Source organism: Acipenser ruthenus, chromosome 1, assembly GCF_902713425.1.
Source record: "Acipenser ruthenus chromosome 1, fAciRut3.2 maternal haplotype, whole genome shotgun sequence".
NCBI classification, from domain to species: domain Eukaryota; kingdom Metazoa; phylum Chordata; class Actinopteri; order Acipenseriformes; family Acipenseridae; genus Acipenser; species Acipenser ruthenus.
The window spans coordinates 37368566-37391358 of NC_081189.1; the positions used below are offsets into that span (position 1 = coordinate 37368566).

General features: G+C 37.0%; 2 protein-coding genes across 9 annotated transcripts in view; both read right to left on the reverse strand.

Annotated features, from left to right (window-relative positions):
* Positions 1-1897: 1897 nt before the first annotated feature.
* Positions 1898-18324, reverse strand: LOC117421082 (O-acyltransferase like protein). Of its 2 annotated transcripts, XM_034034997.3 has the most exons (15): positions 15571-18324; positions 14768-14901; positions 14363-14441; positions 13763-13904; positions 12899-13143; positions 12291-12467; positions 11682-11784; positions 11095-11196; positions 9812-9977; positions 8205-8284; positions 7340-7450; positions 6791-6914; positions 6332-6518; positions 5213-5355; positions 1898-4854 (listed from the first exon to the last, which is right to left on the reverse strand). In XM_034034997.3, the coding sequence occupies exons 1-15, from the start codon at positions 15716-15718 to the stop codon at positions 4750-4752; spliced, it is 2046 nt and encodes a 681-aa protein (XP_033890888.3). In that variant the 5' UTR covers positions 15719-18324; the 3' UTR covers positions 1898-4749. The 2 variants fall into 2 exon arrangements, with proteins under 2 accessions (XP_033890888.3, XP_058880709.1); XM_059024726.1 differs by lacking the exon at positions 12291-12467.
* Positions 18325-18441: 117 nt separating this feature from the next.
* The window catches only part of LOC117972772 (zinc finger protein 532-like), a 45149-nt gene continuing 40797 nt past the window's right edge, over positions 18442-22793 (reverse strand). For all 7 annotated transcript variants that reach the window (XM_059024710.1, XM_059024705.1, XM_059024708.1 and 4 more), the window contains 2 exons: positions 21534-21681; positions 18442-20927 (listed from right to left, as the gene is read on the reverse strand). In XM_059024710.1, coding sequence (XP_058880693.1) covers positions 20439-20927; positions 21534-21681 — 637 coding nt within the window. In that variant the 3' untranslated portion in view covers positions 18442-20438. The remainder of the gene's footprint in view (positions 20928-21533; positions 21682-22793) is intronic.

Sequence of the window (22793 nt, forward strand, 5' to 3'; positions counted from 1 at the left end):
TAACTTTTTTCAGCTGTCAAACATTGAATGTGTTTAGTTAGCTATGCCCCATTCAATTACATAGCTGGTCTCCCGGATAATATGACTGGCATTTAATCTAACCAATGAAAATGTGTAAAAGTTGGAAACGGTTCTTTATTGGCTGATGTCTTCAGACCAGCAAAAAATTATGTGGGAGGTAGGAGGGAGCATGGAGCATGACGGAGGGAGGGGGGAGTTACAGAGGAGGGAGGAGGGAGTTTCAGAGGAGGGAGTTACAGAGGAGGGAGCACATAATGACTCCTTTTTGCCTGATGTACAAAGATATCCTAATATGGACACCGTATACTGCATGTAAAACACATAAACGCTGTTTAGTGAATGAGGTCCACAGTATCTAAAGCCATACTAAAGTAAGCTTCAATCAAGGTAAAGGCAGATTTTGAGAAATATATAATGCATCAATATTAAAGTATACTAAAATAGTAGGGAAATGTACAAAATATATATAAAAAAAGATATTTGAAGCTACTTGGTTTTTAGATCCTGGTATTGTGGTATCATGGTCTAAAGTTTATTAATAATAATAATAATAATAATAATAATAATAATAATAATAATAATAATAATAATATCCTTTGTCATTGGTCAGAGATACAGGCTCCAGAGCTTATGAACAAGGGGATTAAGCAGATCTATGTGCACCAATTTAGCATCCATCTATTTGGGCAGATGATCCTATAACAGTGTCACAGACGTCACTTGCATGTCTTTTTCAGGTTATTTCAGTTACAGGAGATGTAGCATGTAGTCTAATAAAAACAACAAAGAAGACACCTGCCTGCCTTTCTAATTTGCTGTCAGCATATGAACAGTTTCATGCAAAAGAGGATAAGAGTGAATTATTCTAGGTGGTGATTTTTACCACGGAATCGCCCTATAATTATAAAACAATCAGCTATTTAAACATCTCTTAAATTGTATTGTCTTCATTTACCCTTCAATGGGGGTCAGATTTATAGAGGCTAAATGAGTTGTATTTACTTCTCCCACACACTCTCTGAGTTCAGTTAGCCTGACATTAATAGGTGATCAGTGACATAAACAATGTTTTTCACCACTCAGTAGGTGGTGATCCGAGAGGGCTCTTATTGGTGACAGAAGCTGGTGTTTTAATATCCAACAGTAATTACTTACATAAAACACTGAACGCATCCCCTATTCTGCAGGTTATCATCTGTTTGGAGCACATTGCATGTCATTATCTTGGAGATAAAAAGAGGTGTGAATGACAAGACATTCATCATCAGGTGCAGATTCATGGCAGGCAGTCCCTCCACCAGTTGTTTGAAAATGTTCACACTATAAATATTACCTGACTGTTTTGTATAAGGTCAGTTTTGATTTAGTATTTCATTATTTATGCAACCAGACTGACGTTGGTTTCAACAGGAAAAAAACAAATCAGTAACATATAATTAGATTGGTAAATAGCATATAGCAAACAAAACATTTTTACTTCCCATAATCAGTCATTCACAACATGTCTCTTTGTAAGCAAATATGCATTTGTAAGATGTGTTGTATAAAAGGGCAATTTATTTCAATACAGTAAAATGTAATACAGTACATAAAAATACAAAAAGTGCCATCAATATCATTTACAATATGCTACTGATGTGGCCAATTGGTGGCTGCACTATTGACCTTGATCACAGACTGGCACACAATAAGTTATTCGATGTGGCATGGGGCAGATTCATACACATACAGTAACAGAGTGCTTCTGTGGATTATTTGTATAATATTTCAGTGTGTGTGCGTGTGCGTGCGTGTGTATTTAAAGTGTATACAGTGCCTTGCATAAGTATTCAGCCCCCTTGGACTTTTCCACATTTTGTAGTGTTACAACCTGGAATTAAAATGGATTTAATTAGGATTTTCTGTCACTGATCTACACAAAATAGTCCATAATGTTGAAGTGAGGAAAAAAATCTACATATTTTTCAAAATTATTTACAAATAAAAAACTGAAAAGTCTTGATTGCATACGTATTCACCCCCTTTGCTGTGACACCCCTAAATAAACTCTGGTGCAACCAATTGCCTTCAGAAGTCATATAATTAGTTGAATGGAGTTCATCTGTGTGCAATTAAGGTGTCACATGATCTCAGATTAAATACACCTGTTTCTGGAAGGCCCCAGAGTTTGTTAGAGAGCATATCTTATCAAACAGCATCATGAAGACCAAGGAGCTATCAAAACAAGTCTAGGATAAAGTTCTGGAGAAGCACCAATCAGGGTTGGGTTATAAAAAAATATCCCAAACTTTGAACATCCCCCGGAGCACCGTTAAATCCATTATTAAAACATGGAAAGAATATGGCACAACCGCGACTCTGCCTAGAGAAGGCCGTCCACCAAAACTCAGTGACCAGGTAAGGAGGGCATTAGTCAGAGAAGCAACCAAGAGGCCAATGGTAACTCTGAAGGAGCTGGAAAGATCCACAGCTGAGATGGGAGAAACCGTCCATGGGACAACTATAACCCGGACGCTCCACAAAGCTGGGCTTTATGGAAGAGTGGCGAGAAGAAAGCCATTGCTGAAAAAAACCCATATCAAAACGCTATGTGTGGCGCAAAGCCAACAGTGCTCATCACCCTGAGAACACCATCCCCACGGTGAAGCATGGTGGTGGCAGCATCATGTTATGGGGATGCTTTTCATCGAAAGGGACTGGGAAACTGGTCAGGATTGAGGGCAAGATGGATTGAGCCAAATGCAGGGAAATTCTAGAGGAAAACCTGTTTCAGTCTGCAAGAGACCTGGGACTGGGGCGGAGGTTCACCTTCCAGCAGGACAATGACCCTAAACACACAGCCAAAGCTACACTGGAGTGGTTTAAAAACAAGAACCTGAATGTCTTAGAATGGCCCAGTCAAAGCCCAGACCTCAATCCGATTGAGAATCTGTGGCAAGACTTGAAAATTGCTGTTCACCAACAGTCCCCATCCAACTTGACAGAGCTTGAGCAATTTTGCCAAGAAGAATGGGCAAAAATTGCAGGATCCAGATGTGCAAAGCTGGTAGAGACTTACCCAAAAAGACTCACAGCTGTAATTGCTGCCAAAGGTGTTTCTACCAAGTATTGCTTCAGGGGGTTGAATACTTATGCAACCAACAAATGTCTTTTTTTTGTTTAATTAACTTTTGTGTCACAATAAAAAGTATTTTGCACCTTCAAAGTGTTAAGTATGTTGTGTAAATCAAACAGTAAAAATCCCAATTAAATCCATTTTAATTCCAGGTTGTAACACTGCAAAATGTGGAAAAGTCCAAGGGGGGTGAACACTTATGCAAGGCACTGTACAGTGTTTTCATTAAAAAGGGACTGGTAGTGTGCATCAAATTTGTTTAAATTATTTAGAAATGTTACAATGAGAGCACATTTATAGAGGAATTATTGTAAATATGGCATCAAGTATCTGTCGATTTGTAGGTCTGAAATGAACCTTTTTGAAATACATTTGTTAACTGTAGACCATATCCACCCACCAACTAGGATTATACAGGCATGGAATCACTCAGAATGATTGTCAACATCCAAAAAGTGAAAGATACATAAATAATATCCTCAATATACAGGTAGTGGACAAAAACATGGAAACACCAATGTAAAGTCACTTAATAGGGCGTTGGGCCACTATGGTATCCAGCGCTGTGGAGTTCTCGGTGGACCGTTTTTGATGAAACTGGCTGCTTGCACCCCAGGTTGAAATTTGCAGTCAATTGATCTGCAGTTGCTCGCCTGTTTTGCCTTGCACTTTGAATTAATGCACGGATATCACGATCCTGGAGTATGCGCTTCTGCCCACTGTTGCCCTTTGCTGATGATGTCTTTCCCTCGGAGTTCCATGCCGACATCACCTTAGACACCGTTGCTCATGAAACATCGGCAAGTTGAGCTGTCTTGGTCACTGAAGCTCCTGCCAAATGTGCCCCAACAATCACCCCTCTTTCAAAGTCACTGAGGTCTTCTCTTGCAGCCATGCTAGCCATAATTATAGGCAACCAGGCCTGTCCAGCATTTTTATACATGACCCTAAGTATGCTGGGATGTTATTTGCTTAATTAACGCATGAGCCACATCTGTGTGGAAGCCCTTGCTTTCAATATACTTGGTGTCCCTCATTTACCCAGATGTTTCCATTTTTTGTCCACTACCTGCATAATAGGGTCTGATCTTCACATATTGACACTGTCATCCTTCAAAATGAATCCTATTTGTCTAGTCCTCTGCCGATGGTGCTCATTATTGTGAATGGAATGAAGAACACATGAGAATGGAGGCTGCAGTTCAGTCTATGTATTAACAGGTAAAAAGTGTGAGAATACTAGGACAGCTGGATTCAGGGAAGTGAACCAAGCTTTTTGTAAGAATGTATCTTAGATGTTTACTAGCCAACTGAACAACACAGTATTCATTTAACTGAGAGGTTTGTGTAAAACAAGCAAATATAAAACCAGAGACTTCAAGATGCTGACAAAGTAACAGTTTTTATAAATAAATTGTGGAACAACATAACATAAAATATACAATTTTGATTTATCACTTTGATGTATTTTTATAGTAAAAAATCAATTCATGGCATCAATTTGCAACTGGTTTCTTAAAATCCACAAAATATTCTCTTTTGTTTAAAATTCACATGCTTTTTTATTGCAAGTATAAAACTTGAGTGCCTTCCACAGCTTACATATTCCATAATTATTTCATGTGGCGCTTTAGAAATAAGTACGGTTTTTCAACCAGCACAGTTAGTACATATCCCAGAGCGACTGTCAGAACGAGGTGTCCCATGTAAAGGTAGAACTGTAAAAAAAAAAATATATATATATATATATATATATATATATAAACATTTGGCACTTGGTTTCTTCTGTGCTATTGCTTATATAGATTTTGTTTTAGTAATCAATTTTAGTCTACATATATTTGAAGATTTGCTTAGTGTGTTACAAATTCTATCAGAGAAAACAGAATATATAGCTATAGGTATTACTGGTATTTTCAGTTCCACTTTTGTAAACTAAACTTATAAAAACACTAAAACCACACTTTATTTATTTATTGATTTATTTTTTAAAATCTTAGCAATGACACCTTAATTGGGAACACAATATGTATACTTAAATGGAATTCAATGCATTGTAACGGTTTGGATACTCACAAAGTTAATGTCTGTATAATGAAATAAAGTTTCCTGAATTCCATTGAATATAATAATAAGAAGAGGGTGTATCATGAAGCATGCAAAACTGATGCTTGAAAATGGGATCCACACATTTAGGGAAAGAAATGTATTTATATACCCTTAAAAAAGAAATGAAGTGTTACAAATGCAGAATAATTCAAATACAGTAATAATAGTAACACAATTGTAATTTAAGTTCAAACTGATGTTTAACTACCAGTATGTATTAAAGGTGACATATATTTTAAACAAATTGTATCAAAAAGATTGTTAACCGAGTCCCACACACATAAGACTGAGTAATTAGGATATGTGCTTTTAATTATAATTTCTACTTTCTCTTCACCTTTTTACAATGTTTGAATCAAATCATTTGATTCTTTTTTTGATATACTGTAGTTTGTGCTAAGGTGCTTTGGCTTGAGCTCAAAAGCTGCTGTTAAATTCCAGTTTCCAGATAGACATTTATGTCAGCCAAAGTGTCTATTTTGTGTTAATAAGTGTCAATGCCATCTAATGAACACCTGCTCTGGATTTAGTTTACTTTTGTATTGCTGGCAACACAGAGTATGTGTTCAGTAAATGGATCTGCTTTTACTACTATAAAAAAAACACACAAGACAATAAGAAATGTAATTTAAAGCTATTTAGTCTTTAATATGTGTCTAAAATGCTGATTCCTACTGTATCTGTGTAAGCTAAAAAAAGGCTTGAGAATTTAACAGCTCTGAAAGCCTGAGTTAAAGGGCCAAGTATTAATATGTAACATTTTCCTTCAGCTGAAGTAGTATTTTCTGTTAGAAAGCAATGACCAGAACTGGTCTGTCCTGATCAGAGCTGGTCTTGCTGGTTCAAGCGATTTAATGGTTGTTAAATGAGATAATTTAAAAAAGAAAAACAGTCAATTTTCTGCACTGCAAGTTAAATTAATTAAATTAATCTAGTAAGGTGTCCAGAAAAGTTCAAATGTTCTTATCACTACAACACTACAAACTGGGTCACAATGCAGTTCTATTGAACTGCAGTAACAGTAAAGATACAGCTTATTGACATTCAGCACAGACAAGAAAGTAACACTGTAAATTAACAAAGTACCTCCGAAACCTTCATCACAAGCAAATATTATCCAGGCAACAGCAACAGCCCAGAGAGTCCTGTGCAGCCCCTGGTATATAGCGTGAGGTGCAGACGGACAATTGGGAACCTCATGTAAAACATACGCTAGGGCTACCAACAAAGCCATGGAGGTCAAAGAGGAAATCCAGCCAACTGCAGCCTGCCACTGAACGAGAACCAAGGCTTTTTTTTAAAGTATTTCATAGGTTATTATGTAGTACAATCTTTGCTCCAAATAATATGTTACTCACTATTACCTGTATTCGGTATTTTCTTGTCATGTGACCTAATCTTTACCCTTCATAACGGTTAGATTTATATAAATAATTAGCATTTACTAAACTAATTTTAGATAACGACCACTGGAAACAAGTGTACCACAGGCATAAAAAGCAATACCAGTGAAAAGTGGAAATAAGAACTATTACATTAAATTACCTGTTTCTTTAAAAGACGCTCTTTCTTGGCGTTCATGAACATGCCCAGAAGGATTCCAATTAAATATGGACCATATCTGGAATACGGCTTATTATAATAATATTCAAAGTATGCCTTGTGAATCCTGAAATAAATGTTTATTGTTAGATACATGATTCCTGATACTGTATACAGTGATATACAATGGGAATATTGTGTTAATGTTTTAAATGCTTAGGTTAGGTGTCATAACTGTTATATTGTGTTATTAAGAAGGTGAAACCTAGGCAGATACTGGGTACGATCATTGAAAATATGTACTGAATAACCTAAATTACAATTAGAAATGCAAACATGTACATATAGCAGTTCTGCATAGGCACTTTATAAATCTATGCATTTAAAAAGATATGGGCTTGAATTCATTGCTCCTGTGAGTCACGTCCCTGTCTACAACCTTGTTGATTCTTGCTTGTATTATACCATTCATTTATTTGCCTTTTTCTTTGCTTCATAATAGGGTTCATCATGATATTTTATGAAATACAAAAATACAAAACAAATACATACCATTCATTTGGTAGATACAGTGGTAATTGGAAATAAGCTGTTAGCAAGGCACTGATAAAGCAGGGAATTAAAAGGAAGATGGTTGCTACAGCAATCAGTGTGTATGTATTTCTGTAAAGATAGAAAACAATGTTTTGTTTTTTGTTCAATTATATTGCATTGTACAATGTGAAGTTGAGAGGCACTTACTGTGAAGGAGTAGTACCACCAGTATATTTGACCATTTCCCCCCCAGAATTTCTATGTAGAGTAATAGGCATATTATTTGGTCTATTTATTGGTATTGGAAGGTTCCAGAAAACTGGTAAGCTAATATCTTGTCACATTGTGTAGTCCAATGTTAGGAGTAGAGCTTCAGATTTTGAGTAAATTGTACTAGACTAAGGGGTCTAGCAGTGTGGAGTAGTTGTTAGGGCTCTGGACTCTTGACTGGAGGGTTGTGGGTTCAATCCCCAATGGGGGATACTGCTGCTGTACTCTTGATCAAGGTACCTTACCCAGATTGCTCCAGTAAAAACCCAACTGTATAAATGGGTAATTGTATGTAAAAAATAATGTAATTTTATGTAAAAATAATGTGATATCTTGTAACAAGTGTTAGTCACCCTGGATAAGGGCGTCTGCAAAGAAATAAATAATAATAATAATAATAATAATAATAATAATAATAATGAACTGTATTATTCACAAATTCCCCACCCTACATGGGGTTTTAATACTGAATTTTCTTGAAAAGGTTTACTAAAGTATGTTAAAAGGGAAAAGTTGCAAACACAGATGTTTCTTAAAGCATGGAAAACACAGCAACACAATTTAAAGTTACTTAACTTTATTTATCTTCCAGTACAAGTACTCCTGCACTTACCTTCGGAGCAGAAAAACCAGCAAAGGTGTTGTAAAATAGAACTGGACATCAATAGCCAGATACCATGACCATGGAATGCACTAAAAATAAGAAAACACACATTTATATTGGAAAACAACAGGTAACCAAATATAGCATACAATATGAACTGCTAATATTTAAAAGTCTAGTTTTGAGTTCTAAGTCTAATAAAATGGCAATGAACTGGAGTGGTAGGCCCCAGCAAAACAGACATCTTGTAATGATGAATCAGTTCCATTTAAATGCACAACATACACCATATGTATAATGTGCATGACTGAGCTGTTTTGGGTTGAATTGTTTGTATATTTGCATACATGCAGCTACAAAAATGCTCCTCTTTTATGTTACTAAAACATCTTAGGATATTTTTGGAATATTATTACTCAAATGATCATCAGCCCTTCTTCAGATAATGTATTGTACAGTTAAACCCCTCTCAGATCCATGATGTTGTATTGGCATACGTTAGACCCACAGACATCAGAGTCACGTTCTGTTAATACAAAATGGCTTAAAAACATAATGAAAAAAATGCTTATCCCTCATTATGTCCCAGTATATTAATGCTGGGACAAATATTAGAATATTCAAACAAACACTGCTTGTAATGTACAAAAATGGTTCATGTTCATTCATATAACATGAGTTTATTAAACACGAAATCATAGTATTTACATGACTATCAAAAAGATATCATGCAAAGGACACCAATGCATAAAAGGCATCTTAAACAATGACAGAATCTACTGCACATCAGAGTGTTTCTCTCCTTTCTTTAGTAGGTTTTTTAATGTATTAAATGTATTAAATATTTACTAAAACGTTGGAAGGTTTCCAGTATTCTGTCTGTTTCACTTGAAATGAAATGTGATCTCCTGAATACACTGATTAACACTATGGGCTCCACTTTGTACCCTTGATAATTAAAGCGATAATACAGAACCCATGTACATACCTGTCAACTCTTATGGGTTTCCCGTATTTCTTACGTTTCTTTTTTTAAGTTTTCAAGTCTTATGGCCGTAAGATGAAAATCTTACGGGCAAATCAAAACCTTATGTTCATTATAGACGATGGTTCTAATGTTAAAGATGTTAATGTTATAATGTTATATTATGTTACATTATGTTATAATAATAATAATAATAATAATAATAATAATAATAATAATAATAATAATAATAATAATGAACACAGCAAATGATGAAAAAGCTTTTTTCTGCAGATTTCAATTACTAAACTGGGAGAAGTTCTGTATTTTTTTTTATTATGATTTGAGTCAGAGCCAAATTTGTTAAGGTTTGGAAGCATTCCTTAAGGGTTTGAAAACTCTGGTATACAAGCTGGGCTCAAAAAGGGTTGACAGGTATGCATGTAACTTCACAATATTATTATCACTTGCTGTTGCTGCCTCCTGTATACAATTCCACTGCCCTACAACCCGTACTGTCGCCATTTCTCTTTCATAATATGACTCACTTTTGAGAGCACATTTTTCATTCTGATATTTTGACAGAAATATGTTTAGTGTGATCTACAACGACTACTGCTAATAAAAGGAAAAAGAGAGAAATTAAACATACCGAGTTAGGGTAAAAAAACAAATTATTTATAAGCAGCATGTTTGTCCACCAATATTTTTTACAAATATCTATCTGCATTTCTGCAAAACTCCAGAAGGAACCCTTAGGGACAACAGAAAGTAGTCCAATAGATAGGCAAACCATGAAAATGTGGAGAGGCTGGATCCTGCAACACACAATAACACAAATCCATTTAGTGCAACACAACTGGGCATGCAGAAAATAATTCATATATATATATATATATATACTGTGACAACCCGGGATAAGTTTGCCATTTGCAGGGCCGTCTTTACTCTTTTGTGTAAAAATAGAACCACAGAAATCAAACAAAACAAAACACCTCTGGCGGTGGAGGCAGGAGCAGCAGGCAGTCTCCTTCTGTCTCTGGAGACTCTGGCTCCCCCCTCTTGGGCGGTGGAAGCTTGGGCTCCCCCCTCTTGGGCGGTGGACGCTCAGGCTCCTGTGCTCGCATCCAGGCAGGCAGCTCCTCCCTCTCTGGCTCTTGGTTTTGGCATTCTTGCCACCCGTGTCCAAACCCTTCACACAGTCCGCACCAGTATGACAGGACATCAGGGCACTTTCTCCAGCGGTGGGCCTGTTCTCCACAATATTCACACCAGGGAGATCTACTGACAGGTGTTTGCTGTTGGTGCGTCTCTGGCAGCAGAAACTCCGCTTTAGTCGGCAGCGGCTCTGGTTCCAGCACAGGCAACTCTGTTCTTGGTGAAGGAACCTCTGGTTTCAGGGTAGGAACCTCTGGTTTCAGCGTAGGAACCTCTGGTTTCGGCGTAGGAACCTCTGGTTTCGGCGTAGGAACCTCTGGTTTCAGCACAGGGAACTTCGGCTTTGGTAGAAACAACTCTGCCTTGGTTTCTGGGAGAAGTTCCCAGTGCTAGTAGACCCAGTCCCTGCCAGTTCGCCAAAACTGCCATCAGGCCACGAAGGCGCGGTTGCCTCAGCTCAGCTTGCTCATGGTGGGGCAAGCTAAAAAAGTTAAAGAACATCAGCATCTCCGGGAACCTGCTGTGGCTTGAGTCGCTCTTCATTGTTAATTTTTTTCTCTTTTTCTTCTTTTACACAAAGACAATTAAAAAAAAAATGTGAAGACTTTATGCCTGCATTCTCCACCATATGTGACGAACTGGGGTAAGTTTGCAACTTGCAGGACCTTCTTCAATGTCTTTTTTGTGTACAAATAGAACCACAGAAATGAAATCCCCCCCCCCCCCCATTTCTATTTTATTAAATTATTTCAATAAAATAAGGCAAGCATATTGTACCTCTTTAATCTGTTAAGCAAAAATGTTCCCACAAGCTGTATGGTCATCTTGTCATCTGCTCTGTGAATCAAGCTGAAAAGTGATTTTACACTTAGGAGACCACTGCAAAACAAAAAGCCACACATAAACAGCAGATCAAATCCCTGCTCTATATTTGTATCTATGTGTTCAAGCTAGAATATAAACAGGGCTGGCATGAGTCGCTTTGGTGTTTGCTGTGGCTTATCTAAAACATAATGTGCTCAAATGTGAAACCAGCAAAAAATGATTTCCCCATGGAGGGATTGAGGGAGCTGTTAAAGCCCATATTACACATTTAATTAACCATGAAATACAAAACAGACAGTAAAATGAAAATGTTCCATTTCAGCAGCAGGTTTGTTATATACCAATACCCAATTTCAGGTACTCTTTGTCGGCTAGATAAGGCACAGCAGGTGTGTATATTCCACAGATGACTTCATTATATGTGTGCAAAAGAAAAATAAATCTTCTGATATTCTGAACATCAAAAAAGGTGGGCTTCAGTGGCAGACATATTATCTGTCTATTGTTATAATGGATAAACTGAATTCTATGATGCTTACCCAATAAGCAAGAAGGTATCCACAGCTAAATAGGAGGGTCCACTTAATGCAACAATGTAAACTGGATTGTTTTCTACGCTGTCTTTCCATCTTTTAGCATTGTCTGTAAAAACAAAATACAACTGTGAACAAGCATGCTTTATACACATCTGATCACTCGGACAACAATCTTTAAAGCACTTATTCTGCACTTATTTGGCATGCCAAGGGTGTTAAATACAAGGTCAAAACAGTGAAGAATTAATATAAATATAATTTGCTTGGACAGTCAATTAAATACTTTATTAGGCCACTTTTAATTACACCTTAGTGTAGTCTCCTGTAAAAATAGGTAATTGATTATAAACAGAAACTAAGGAAGTGATCATGAAGCAGCATATTATAGCTGATGGCCTACTACGACTGCATTTAATATAAAATGGGAATGAATTTCAATCTATTTAACCATTTAAAAAAAAAAAGTTTTTATCCTTTTTGTACATTCAATAAAAACTGACCTTGTAGATGAAATGAAGAGAGTCTTATATTTATGACAAGAATCTACAAATACACAACAACCTTTTCAACACATTTGGTCTGCTGTAATTTCAGACATTTCCTAGGTAGTACCTAAGTTTTCCCAAGAGCTTAACTGGATATTGTGTCCACAAATGATCCACAGGAGACTCAAAATTCGAATTCCATTCAGTGCAGAATAATGTCCTTTGTCCTTTGTAACCCACAGAGATGAAAAATTATTTTGCAACGAGAATGTTTTCATAAAATTATCCAAAAAGTAAACCAAACCTGAAAAGAAACAGTCATCTGATAAGACAGTGCCACAAAAATTAATTGTGTAGCTATTAGATGCCTTTTTGTTGTTGTTTTAAATGAATTTTTGAAAACTGGTTTGTGAACTGCAAACGTGATTTTAATTAATTTTAAATGGGCTTAGAAAACAGTCATTAACAAAAAATAAATCCTTAAAGCAATCTCGTTCCCTTTCTCCTTCTTCCCCGCCAAGACATAATTAAAGGCCTAATTCTGAAGAAATGCAATGGCAGTGCACACATTCCTCATTTGCGTGGTATTATGTCTGGTTAAGCAAATCAGAGATTCACACACTGTCCAATGACAACACAGGTTGACACGTTCTACTGGCTGCAGCAAACAGAGCTTTATTATAACTGAGCATTGTGGAAGCCCTTGTGTTATGATTGGATTAATTGGATACTTACGATTTTTGTTGTTTTCTTCCACGTCTCTTCCAGATTTGTGTTCTGTTGGTGATTCTACATCTGCACTGAAGTTATTGGCATGTTTCTGGTGCACATCATGTTGAAGAAAGGTACCATAAAGATTTGGATCTGACTTAAAGTTGGAACCAGCAGTGGATAGATTCAATTTTTGTTTTTTCCATTTTATTAAGGCTACATAAATAGTTCCACCTAGGGGTAGTGCCACAATGAAACTGCAAACAAACCTGCAAGGGGTTATAAAGAAGGAAAACATACACTTTACAGGAATGCCTAGAAGACAACTGTATTATACCATGTAAATGACCACGCTGGTCCACATACCAGATGTATAAACACAATTTATTTTATGATTTTCAATAGAATCAGATAAAATATATATTTTAAAAAAATTTTATAGCAGGATTGCTTTCAAACTGTAGTGTAATGGATTTGTGTAACTCCAAAAGAAAAAAAAATAATGATATTTGATCTATCAATAAGGACAATATGAGTAATTATGTGTTTTCATGATCTTAATTTCACAAACAGTTGATTTCACAGAACCTGATTAGCAATAATCTTGTGCTTACCACTGGTTAATGTTGGACAAACACAGCTATGTTACTGCACACTACCCTAAATATAATGTGGGACCTGCCAGTTCACAAGCAGTGTGGATATTAATCTGCTACCCACGGACTGTACCATCCACTTTCGTTAGGGTTTAGAACATCAATTTAGTGAGATTTGTTATATGAACACCAGGTCCTTTCAGCACTGCTTAATGATCCACATTAAACCTTATGGCGCTTATTAATTTCTCAAAATGCATACTGGTAGTTCAAGGCATACGTAAACACTTACAGGCAAACTATAGCAGATGCATCTGGAGTACCATTTTTTTTCAGACATTTTGTTGTGGATACTGGTATCTGTTGTGTAGAGTTGTGAAGAAGCACAGATGGAATGGGAGGCACTAATGATGTATCCTTATACTTAAATACATCTGCCAAAAAAAGGATGCAATGTAAAACAAAAGAAAAACTCAAAGTTTAGGAAATGAAAACGTATGGTACAGAATGATAATGTATGGCACAGCATGTAAATGGAATAAATGGGTATTATCTTGTTTTATACTTTTCAGATTCCTTTAAATATTTAAAGATTGTGTAATATTGTGTTTCAAAGCAATTGAATCAGTATTGTTCAAGTATTCATGTAGCCCGCTCTTAATTGTTTTTAAATATGGTGCATGCATAGTTTATTTGAATCTTCTTTTACAGAATAGCTTTAATAGGGATACAAATTACACTAAAGAATGGCTTCCTTTTTCCCATTTTGGAATCTAGCATTTATCAAATCAAACAACTGAATGACAAGTGCTGACAGATAATGCTGCGTTGGGATTATTCTACAAAGAGTAGAGGTTTTCTGAACATAATATAGTAACAATACAGTACTTACCATTTGCAACTAATATTTCAATTTCAGCCTCGTCACAAGAATCTGGAACACACAAGCCCACCAAGTACCCAGTTTGTTCCTATTCGCAAAACAAATGATTAGAAATTGCATACATATTTTTGTATGCACATTGGATTTAATATATGGTTAGATACACACCTGGCGAGGGTACGTCAGGGCAATTTTGGCTCGAATAAACACCAAAAACGTGTCAACCACACCAGAAATGGTGTACATTGAATATGTAAAAAATGTGCATTTATGTTTATGACACAATATGAAGCGAGAGATGGATGCAGTTGAAAAAAATGCATTGTGTGCACCCCTTAATTATATGTTTAATTATATCATGTAATAAATTGTGCATGGATAGCATTTTTTTTTTTTTTTTTTAATAATATTTACCTGTATTAACATGACCTGGCAGTATTGCCCACTGAAATCACCTGCATTGGCTAAAATGCATTCACTGAATGATCCTGGTCTGTTCATGTTTCCACCCACAAAATCGCTGCCCATTTTTCCAAAAGCATCATACACTGTAAACAACAACAAAATAATTACAGCCCTGTCCTTAACTGGAAGACAATGAAACACAGGGTAGGCACTCAACAACCCACAGATATTTATTATGGATTTTATACAGTAAACCAGATTGTATGGGTATTTTGTCAAAAACATGTTTTGTTTTCTCTTTTTACATTTTAAAATAGGTTATACAAGTTTTCAGTGACTTTTACTTGAACTGTGCTTATTTCAATATGACTTGTTAAACACACCTACATTTTGCTTTCGCAATGGGCAATAGGTGTTATACAGCACAGCTGTTATAACCACTGTTGTCACTTTAAACTCCTTTACTGTTGCCTCATACCAATAATGCCTGCTACAAAAACACCCTAATAACATTCAAATAAATATATCTAGCTTTTATTCTCATACTTTCATATCATCTCAGCCCAAGAGCGAGTCCAGTGAAACAACATGCCTTCTCGTCAACTTTGTTATTATAATTTCAGATAAACCCATTTTTTTGGACATAAATATAGACACAACTATTGTAATAATTTCAAATCATTTAAAACCAGGCATCTTGTGGGGATTCTCGGTCTTTAAAAATTTTGTGTTTTCAATTATTTTATATACCAAAGTTTCACATGAACCAACGACACTCATCCACAAAACATATCAATTATTGTAGTACTTACTCAAAGCAGCATACTCTCTTGGGATGTCCTCGTTAAGGTCCTCAATAAATTTCTTGGTGTCTTGCATACATTTTCTTGATACTTTTTCTTTAAATGCCATACAACTTAAAACTGATAGAAGAACGATAAAGCATGTAAACTGAGTCATTTTGGGTACCTGGTCTCAATCTTATCCTTGTGGTTTAAATACTGATTGAGGGGCACACATGGTTTGAAGTATGCAAAATTAATTTCACCCCTGCTCTCTAGACTAATACCAGCGGAAATTGGAGAAATTATAATTTATTGTGTGTGAAAGGTGACTAGATTTTGACCTTAATGCTATGTTGTGTTTGTTTTGTCTAATACTTTCCATTAGCCCAACCATCCAGATTAGCATGCATGAGTCAGCTGGAATATCATTATTTACTGGACGTAGGACTGCCTCCTGTCCATTTTTTTGAGCAAGATGTCCTTCTCATTTCTTTGACGTGTTGATTACAAATAATTATTTTTATTGCTGGGATGAACATCCAAATATTCTTTCAACAATTAAACTATTATTTTAATAATCCTTCATTTTGAATCAGATGGAAATCAAAAGCATAATATCGAAAATCTCTTGGAAGTAAAATAAACCCAGTACTTAATCAAATTACCAACTAAAGACAGGAGATTTTTTTGAAATTTTTTTTTATTTCAGATGTTTTTTATGCATTGGTTTCCTTTCAATGTTTTTTTTTTTTTTTTTTTTTTTTTTTAATTTAGTTGTCGCCAATGGTTTTTACTCCGGTTTTCTCCCCAATCTGGAATGCCTAATTATTATTTTTATCCCGGTTCACCGCTGCAAACCCCTGGCGACTCGAGAAAAGGAGGCTGAAACACGCGTCCTCCGAAACATGTTCCTGCCAATCCGTCATTTTTCGCACTGCGGATCCACAGCGAAGCCACCAGACCTATAGTGCCGGAGGACAACACAGATCTGAATGTCTCCACTGCAGACCCGCAGGCGCACTATTAGCCACAGGGGTCGCTGGTGTGTACCGCGGATTGCCTTGCCGACTTAAGCTCTCCCTATCCGTGTGGCGCTCGGCCAATTGTGCGCCACCCCCTGGGAACCCCCAGTCATGGTCGGCAATGACATAGACTGAATTTTAACCTGTGATCTCCAGGCTATAGGATACATATTGCACTCCACGCGGAGCGCCTTTACTGGATGCACCACTCGGGAGCCCTTTCATGGTGTTTTTGATACAATTATTTGTAAATTCTGGGAACAATCATGGTCATTTTTGTCTCTGAATACATTACAATGATTTAGTTTAAATATTCAAGTCTATTGAAGTCTAAGGTAGTTTTCTTTCATACTTTAAGTATAACAGATGAATAGACACATCATTACCTCCCCCTGCAGTCCTCGCTATTTCCAAAACCTAGCAGTGTGGAGTAGTGGTTAGGGCTCTGGACTCTTGACCGGAGGGTTGTGGGTTCAATCCCCAGTGGGGGACACTGCTGTTGTACCCTTGAGCAAGGTACTTTACCTAGATTGCTCCAGTAAAAAAAAAACCAACTGTATAAATGGGTAATTGTATGTAAAATAATATGACATCTGTATAATGTGAAATAATGTATAATGTGATATCTTGTAACAATTGTAAGTCGCCCTGGATAAGGGCGTCTGCTAAGAAATAAATATTATTATTATTATTATTATTATTATTATTAACATGTACCTGTTCTTTCACTACAGATGAGAAAGACAATGCAATTGTTAAACAACTCACTGCGTTGTGTTAAAATGGTATATTGGGGCTTATGAGCACTTCAGCTAAAATAAGAGAGAATATGTCTGCCTGCAGTGGTTTGTATTTACATAAGGTCATAGTCAGGCACAGTTTCAGAATAAGTAGTTCAGATTTACTCAAGTGTCAAGAAAGTCTTTTATACCAGAAGTGTGGCATATTTTAAGTGTTATTTTGAATTTGCTTCTTGATTTTGGATTCAGGGTTAATTGTAGAGCATGTGTACAAGCTCCAAAAAAACTTGTTTGTCTCTGCGGAATCTTTGTGCCCCCTACTCTCCTGTTAAAGACTGACATTTTATCATTTTGAATCCAGCAGGGTTGTAAACAATGGCATTACAGTACAAATTGTGCCATGATGAATTCTGGGTATCAAAACATCAATAAATGATGTATGGTTCTCCGATAACTTTCCAGAGCTTCTGGTCGACACCGAGGGCACTTCCACTAGTTAGTTTGACCCTTTGATGCGGACTGAAGCTATTTGTGAAACCTCCAAGAACCACGAAAATCACACCAGGATAGACATCAAACCAAGTCAACCAAGATCACTTGAAATGGCCTTCTCGGTTCGCTTGGAAATGGACTTGGTAAGTTTGTCACTTTGCTCCTTTTCAACTTTTTTCAATGTGAAACCAAGCATATTCCAGCTCATTTGGAAACGAACTGCTCCAAACAGAGAAGCAAATCGTGGGAGTGACGTACTTCACAAAAAAAACAAAAAAAACAAAACCTATGGGGCTGATTTACCAACTGGTGCAAACCGGGGCTATTTAATGAAATTACGCTAATACCCATGTTTGAGATTTACTATTGTAGCATGCGTGTTCTTTAACAGAGGTGCACATTTAGATTCTAGTGCCAGAGTACCTCATATAGCACCAGCAACATTAAATTCTGGCACCATATACATGTTTAAAAATGGTTCCTTTGCAACCATATATGATGATAGTTTCTCATTGGGTCTGGACCACTCACATGACCCACCCACATTCATCCACAAAACACTAAAAACTCTTGAAGACTGTTGAAACACATCATGCATAACCTAAACACTCGATCATTAAAAAGTATACCTTTTAGAGGTATAATAGATTCTACTGTGGGCAACCTCCACATTTTATTGACATAAGCATTTCATACATTGACATCTGACACCTATCTAACAGCAGCAAGACACATTCTAAGACCCAGGTAACAACTGTTACAGCTTCTCATGCAGTTTGTTGTCTACACTAAAATTACTTATTTTAAAAAACAGAAATACAAAACATCATATAAAGAAATACATTAATGTATAAAAGCAAAAACTAAACAAAAATACAAAAAAAATTAAAAAAACTCTCACAGAGAATTATTTTTGATAGCAAATTTAACCAAATAGACACATTTTCCACGCACAGATTGTTTTGAAGACAATTGTAAACTGCATGTCAGAAAAGCATATGTAAATGTATTCAACCCAATGTTTTGTTATGCATTAACGGTAATGCATTATTCTGAAGTACAAGGGATTGTCAAAATATTCGTGCCACTGGATATACAGGTAGTGAACAAAAAAATGGAAACACCAATGTAAAGTCACTTAATATGGTATCCCGCTCTATGGAGTTCTCGGCGGACCATTTTTGATGAAACTGGCTGCTCGCGCCCCAGGTTGAAATTTGCAGTCAATTGATCTGAGGTTGCTCGCCTGTTTTGCCTTGCACTTCGAATTAATGCATGGATATCACGATCCTGGAGTATGCGCTTCCGCCCACTGTTGCCCTTTGCTAATGATGTCTTTCCCTCGGAGTTCCATGCCGACATCATCTTAGACACCGTTGCTCATGAAACATCAGCAAGTTGAGCTGTCTTGGTCACTGAAGCTCCTGCCAAATGTGCCCCAACAATCACCCCTCTTTCAAAGTCACTGAGGTCTCCTCTTGCAGCCATAATTATAGGCAACCAGGCCTGTCCAGCATTTTTATACATGACCCTAAGCATGCTGGGATGTTATTTGCTTAATTAACGCATGAGCCACACTTGTGTGGAAGCCCTTGCTTTCATTATACTTGGTGTCCCTCATTTACCCAGGTGTTTCCATTTTTTTGTTCACTACCTGTATTTTCATAAAGTATGCTTTTTATCAGTTCACTTTTGCCAGCTTTCCTGTTCCCAATGGAATTGGTAAGGCCCTCATTACCTATTTGATTTACTAATGTGTAGCTTACCCTGAGACAGATACATTTCTGTAGCTCTTTCCTTGTAAGAAATATTTCAAAGTCAACAATATCGGGTAAGGAAGTTGTTCCAGCAGAGGTTTTCAAAACTTTGATACACAACTACCCAAACTGCATTGTGTAAATGGAGGTCCAATAGTGGTTTAGATCATTAAAATAGGGTCTGGCATATTTCTATTCGATGTCACAAACATTTTGACCTCCCATGTATAACACCTATTGTCCATCTTGAACTGGATGGATTAAATAATGTCTAGACTTGTAGTTTTTTGTTCTAAGTATTTGTCTTTGGACATTAGGCAACACTAGAAATATGGAATACTGCAGTTTGTGAGGTTATATAGTAAATCTCAAGCTATAACTTATTTCACAGTATCAAACAATTCCAAATAATTACAAGAAATTGAAGATTTCTGACACAGAAAACACCGTAAAAGAAAATATCCTATAAAAACATTCAACACCTATATACACACTAAAGTGTACAAAATGTTTTTTGAGATTTTATTTAAATATTCACAAATTGTATTTTAAATACAGAAAAGGTTTTAAGGGTAATTCTGTAGGGGTGTATCGGAGAAAAGAGGTCTAAAGTGAAGTGTATAGCAGCTGAAAATGTACTACAGTGCTGCCCTTTATAAAGCTGTCTTCAGAAGCCCTAGTAAAGAGTAAGTTGTGTTCTGCATTGTGAAATGACATTATAGGGCAAATGGGAGCCATGACCATACCGCCATATAATTGGTTTCAAAGATATAAAGGGCACCCTTATAACGAGGTAACACTGTAAGTGTGAACATTTCACTCTTTGCTGTGAGTGCTTGCAAACAGTATTTGGATATTATTCTTTTTTTTTCATGAAACATTTCTTACTTCTCTGCTGAGTTTAGTCTTTTTGACTTAATGAAAGCCATGCCATGTGTTCTCATGTGGGTGCTCAAGGCAGCTTCTGTTTCAAAAGTCTTGGCACAAACCTTGCACTTTTTATCCGAGGTACTGTCAGAGACCATGCTCCCTTGGTTTAGTTTGTTCTCCTGCTGGCTGTCCTCCCCAGACCCATTTTGTTTGGATACTGGCTGCGGTTCTTTTAATTTATGAACTATGAAGAGGTGCCTGGAGAGTGAGTTGTGAGAGGTATAGCAAAGGCCACACTCTCTGCACTGGAAGGAGGAGCCATCCGATTTGTGTTGGGGGATGTGCTCATGGAACTTGACAATGTCCTCTGTTGTAAAACTGCATACAGCACACTTGTGGACCTTAAAAACGTTTATTTTAAGCTTTTTCAGGGGCTGCGTTATTGCTCCTCGTGGACGGAATTCCAAAACGGTGTCTTCCAGTTTGCGCTTGGAGCTAGGGGCCTGAAAAAAATTTAAGAGAATAATTTGTATGCAAAAGTATAAAAAATAACTACCTGTTTAGATGATTTGTAATTTTCAAAAAAGTGGCAGCACATCTTTATACCAGTTGCCATAAACATCTTCCCACCATATTTGTATTAAATTGAGTGATACTAATAAGGGGTCAATAAATAAACTCTTGAGGTGAAGGGGGGGAGTCAAGCATGGTTAAAATAGAGTAAATAGATCCCCCACGGGATGAAAGGAAAAATGATATTGAGATCTGTGCATGCAGTCTATTTATGCCCTCGGGGGCAAGTATGACTCCGTCACAGGCTCTGACAAGCAGTCTTTGTTATATCTATTCAGGTTACATGGTCTTTAAGGATAAATACCCATGAGGTAATGGTTACATTTAGTACTTGTTAGGGAACACTTTTTTTGGTAATTATGAATCAACAACTTATAAAGTGAATCAGCCTATTTAAAAGTTCACAGGGTCTATTTAATTGATCTGAACAGTGAAAATCAAAGATCCAACAGTGCATTTCAGTCACTTTAGTTTATGTATGCCTGTCAAAATCTGAAAAAACCTAGTAGGAAGATTCATTGCAAATTATATTTTACCTTGTGATCTTCTTTTTCTGGAACCTCCTCAGTGCTGGTGGATCCTGTTATTTTCTTCACATCTGCATCCTTAATGCCATGCATTAGCTGAATATGCTTCTCCAACATTAACCGTTTGCTAAAAGTGTGATTTGGATCTGGACAGTGTCTAAAAAAATGAATTAAGACAGCTATTATTATATTGTAACGACCCGGGACTCTTTGTGGTTTGCTTGTCTTGTCCTATCTGTTACATGCATTGTGAGGGAACGGGTCATGCCGTTACAGTAGGGAAGGGGAAGTATGTGTGTGTGTGTGTGCGTGTGTGCGTGTGTGTGTGGGGGGGGGAGGTCGGGGGTGTGGGGGGGGGGAGCTCTCGTCTGCTGCCGTCATTCTTCGCTGCTCTCCAGATTTGGCGGGAGCCGGAGGGTTGTGAGGAATGGATCTGACCGGTCGATTCCGGTGGTGGGTGGGGGCCCTCCGAGGCTATATACAGGGGGATCAAGCCTCTGCAGTGGGAGACTGCGTCAAGACTTGAACCTGAAGGAATGCTGAGAGACCGTGAGAGACAGAGAGACAGGCTGAGAGCAAGGGGCCTGTACTGTAAAGTGGTTGGGAGGATCCTGAGGGGAGTCTGGAGAGTGGGAATGACAGCGTTCGAGTTGGGGGTAGAGTAAAGCCTGGGGGACACATGAGCTGCGCGACACCACTAGCGGGGAGCAGTGAGGGGTGATACCGCGATATTGGTGGACACACAACAGCGTATGCAGCGGCAATTTCCAAAGTAAATCATGCCCCTACCAATACAGCCAAACTGGTCACAAAATTATGGACTGGAGAGTTAACAGTGATGATGAGACGGAAGAGGGAGAATTTCAAACTAAATTATATGGCATTTAGCAGTATAAGTTCAGTATATGCAATTAATTTATTAAAGAAAATATTGTTATTTACGGAGTAGGAAAGAAACGGCAGGAATTCTACTGTGAGCTTATTTAAAGGTTACATAATTGAAATGTACATGTATTGCTTCACTCTGTGTTTGAGATTTCTTGTTACATTTTAAATAAACGTGGTGTTAATTTAGTAGGGCAAAACTTCATTATGCTTTTAAAAAAATTGCCTTATGTTTCTGAAAGCTTCATTTTTCCCCTTAACTTTCTGTTGTTACAGAATTAAATATCAATAACTTCATTACCCCTAACAGGCACCAATAAAACCAGGCCAACTTTTTGTTAATTATGTGTGTGATGAAGTAGTATAAAATAAATCACACAAATC

Coding starts and splice junctions, on each gene's coding strand:
- LOC117421082 (XM_034034997.3), bottom strand. CDS start 15,718: ATGACTCAGTTTACATGCTTTATCGTTCTTCTATCAGTTTTAAGTTGT. Junction 11,197..11,681: donor GATACCTTCTTGCTTATTGG/GTAAGCATCATA, acceptor TTTGTTTTGCAG/TGGTCTCCTAAGTGTAAAAT. Junction 6,519..6,790: donor AGCGTCTTTTAAAGAAACAG/GTAATTTAATGT, acceptor GTTCTCGTTCAG/TGGCAGGCTGCAGTTGGCTG.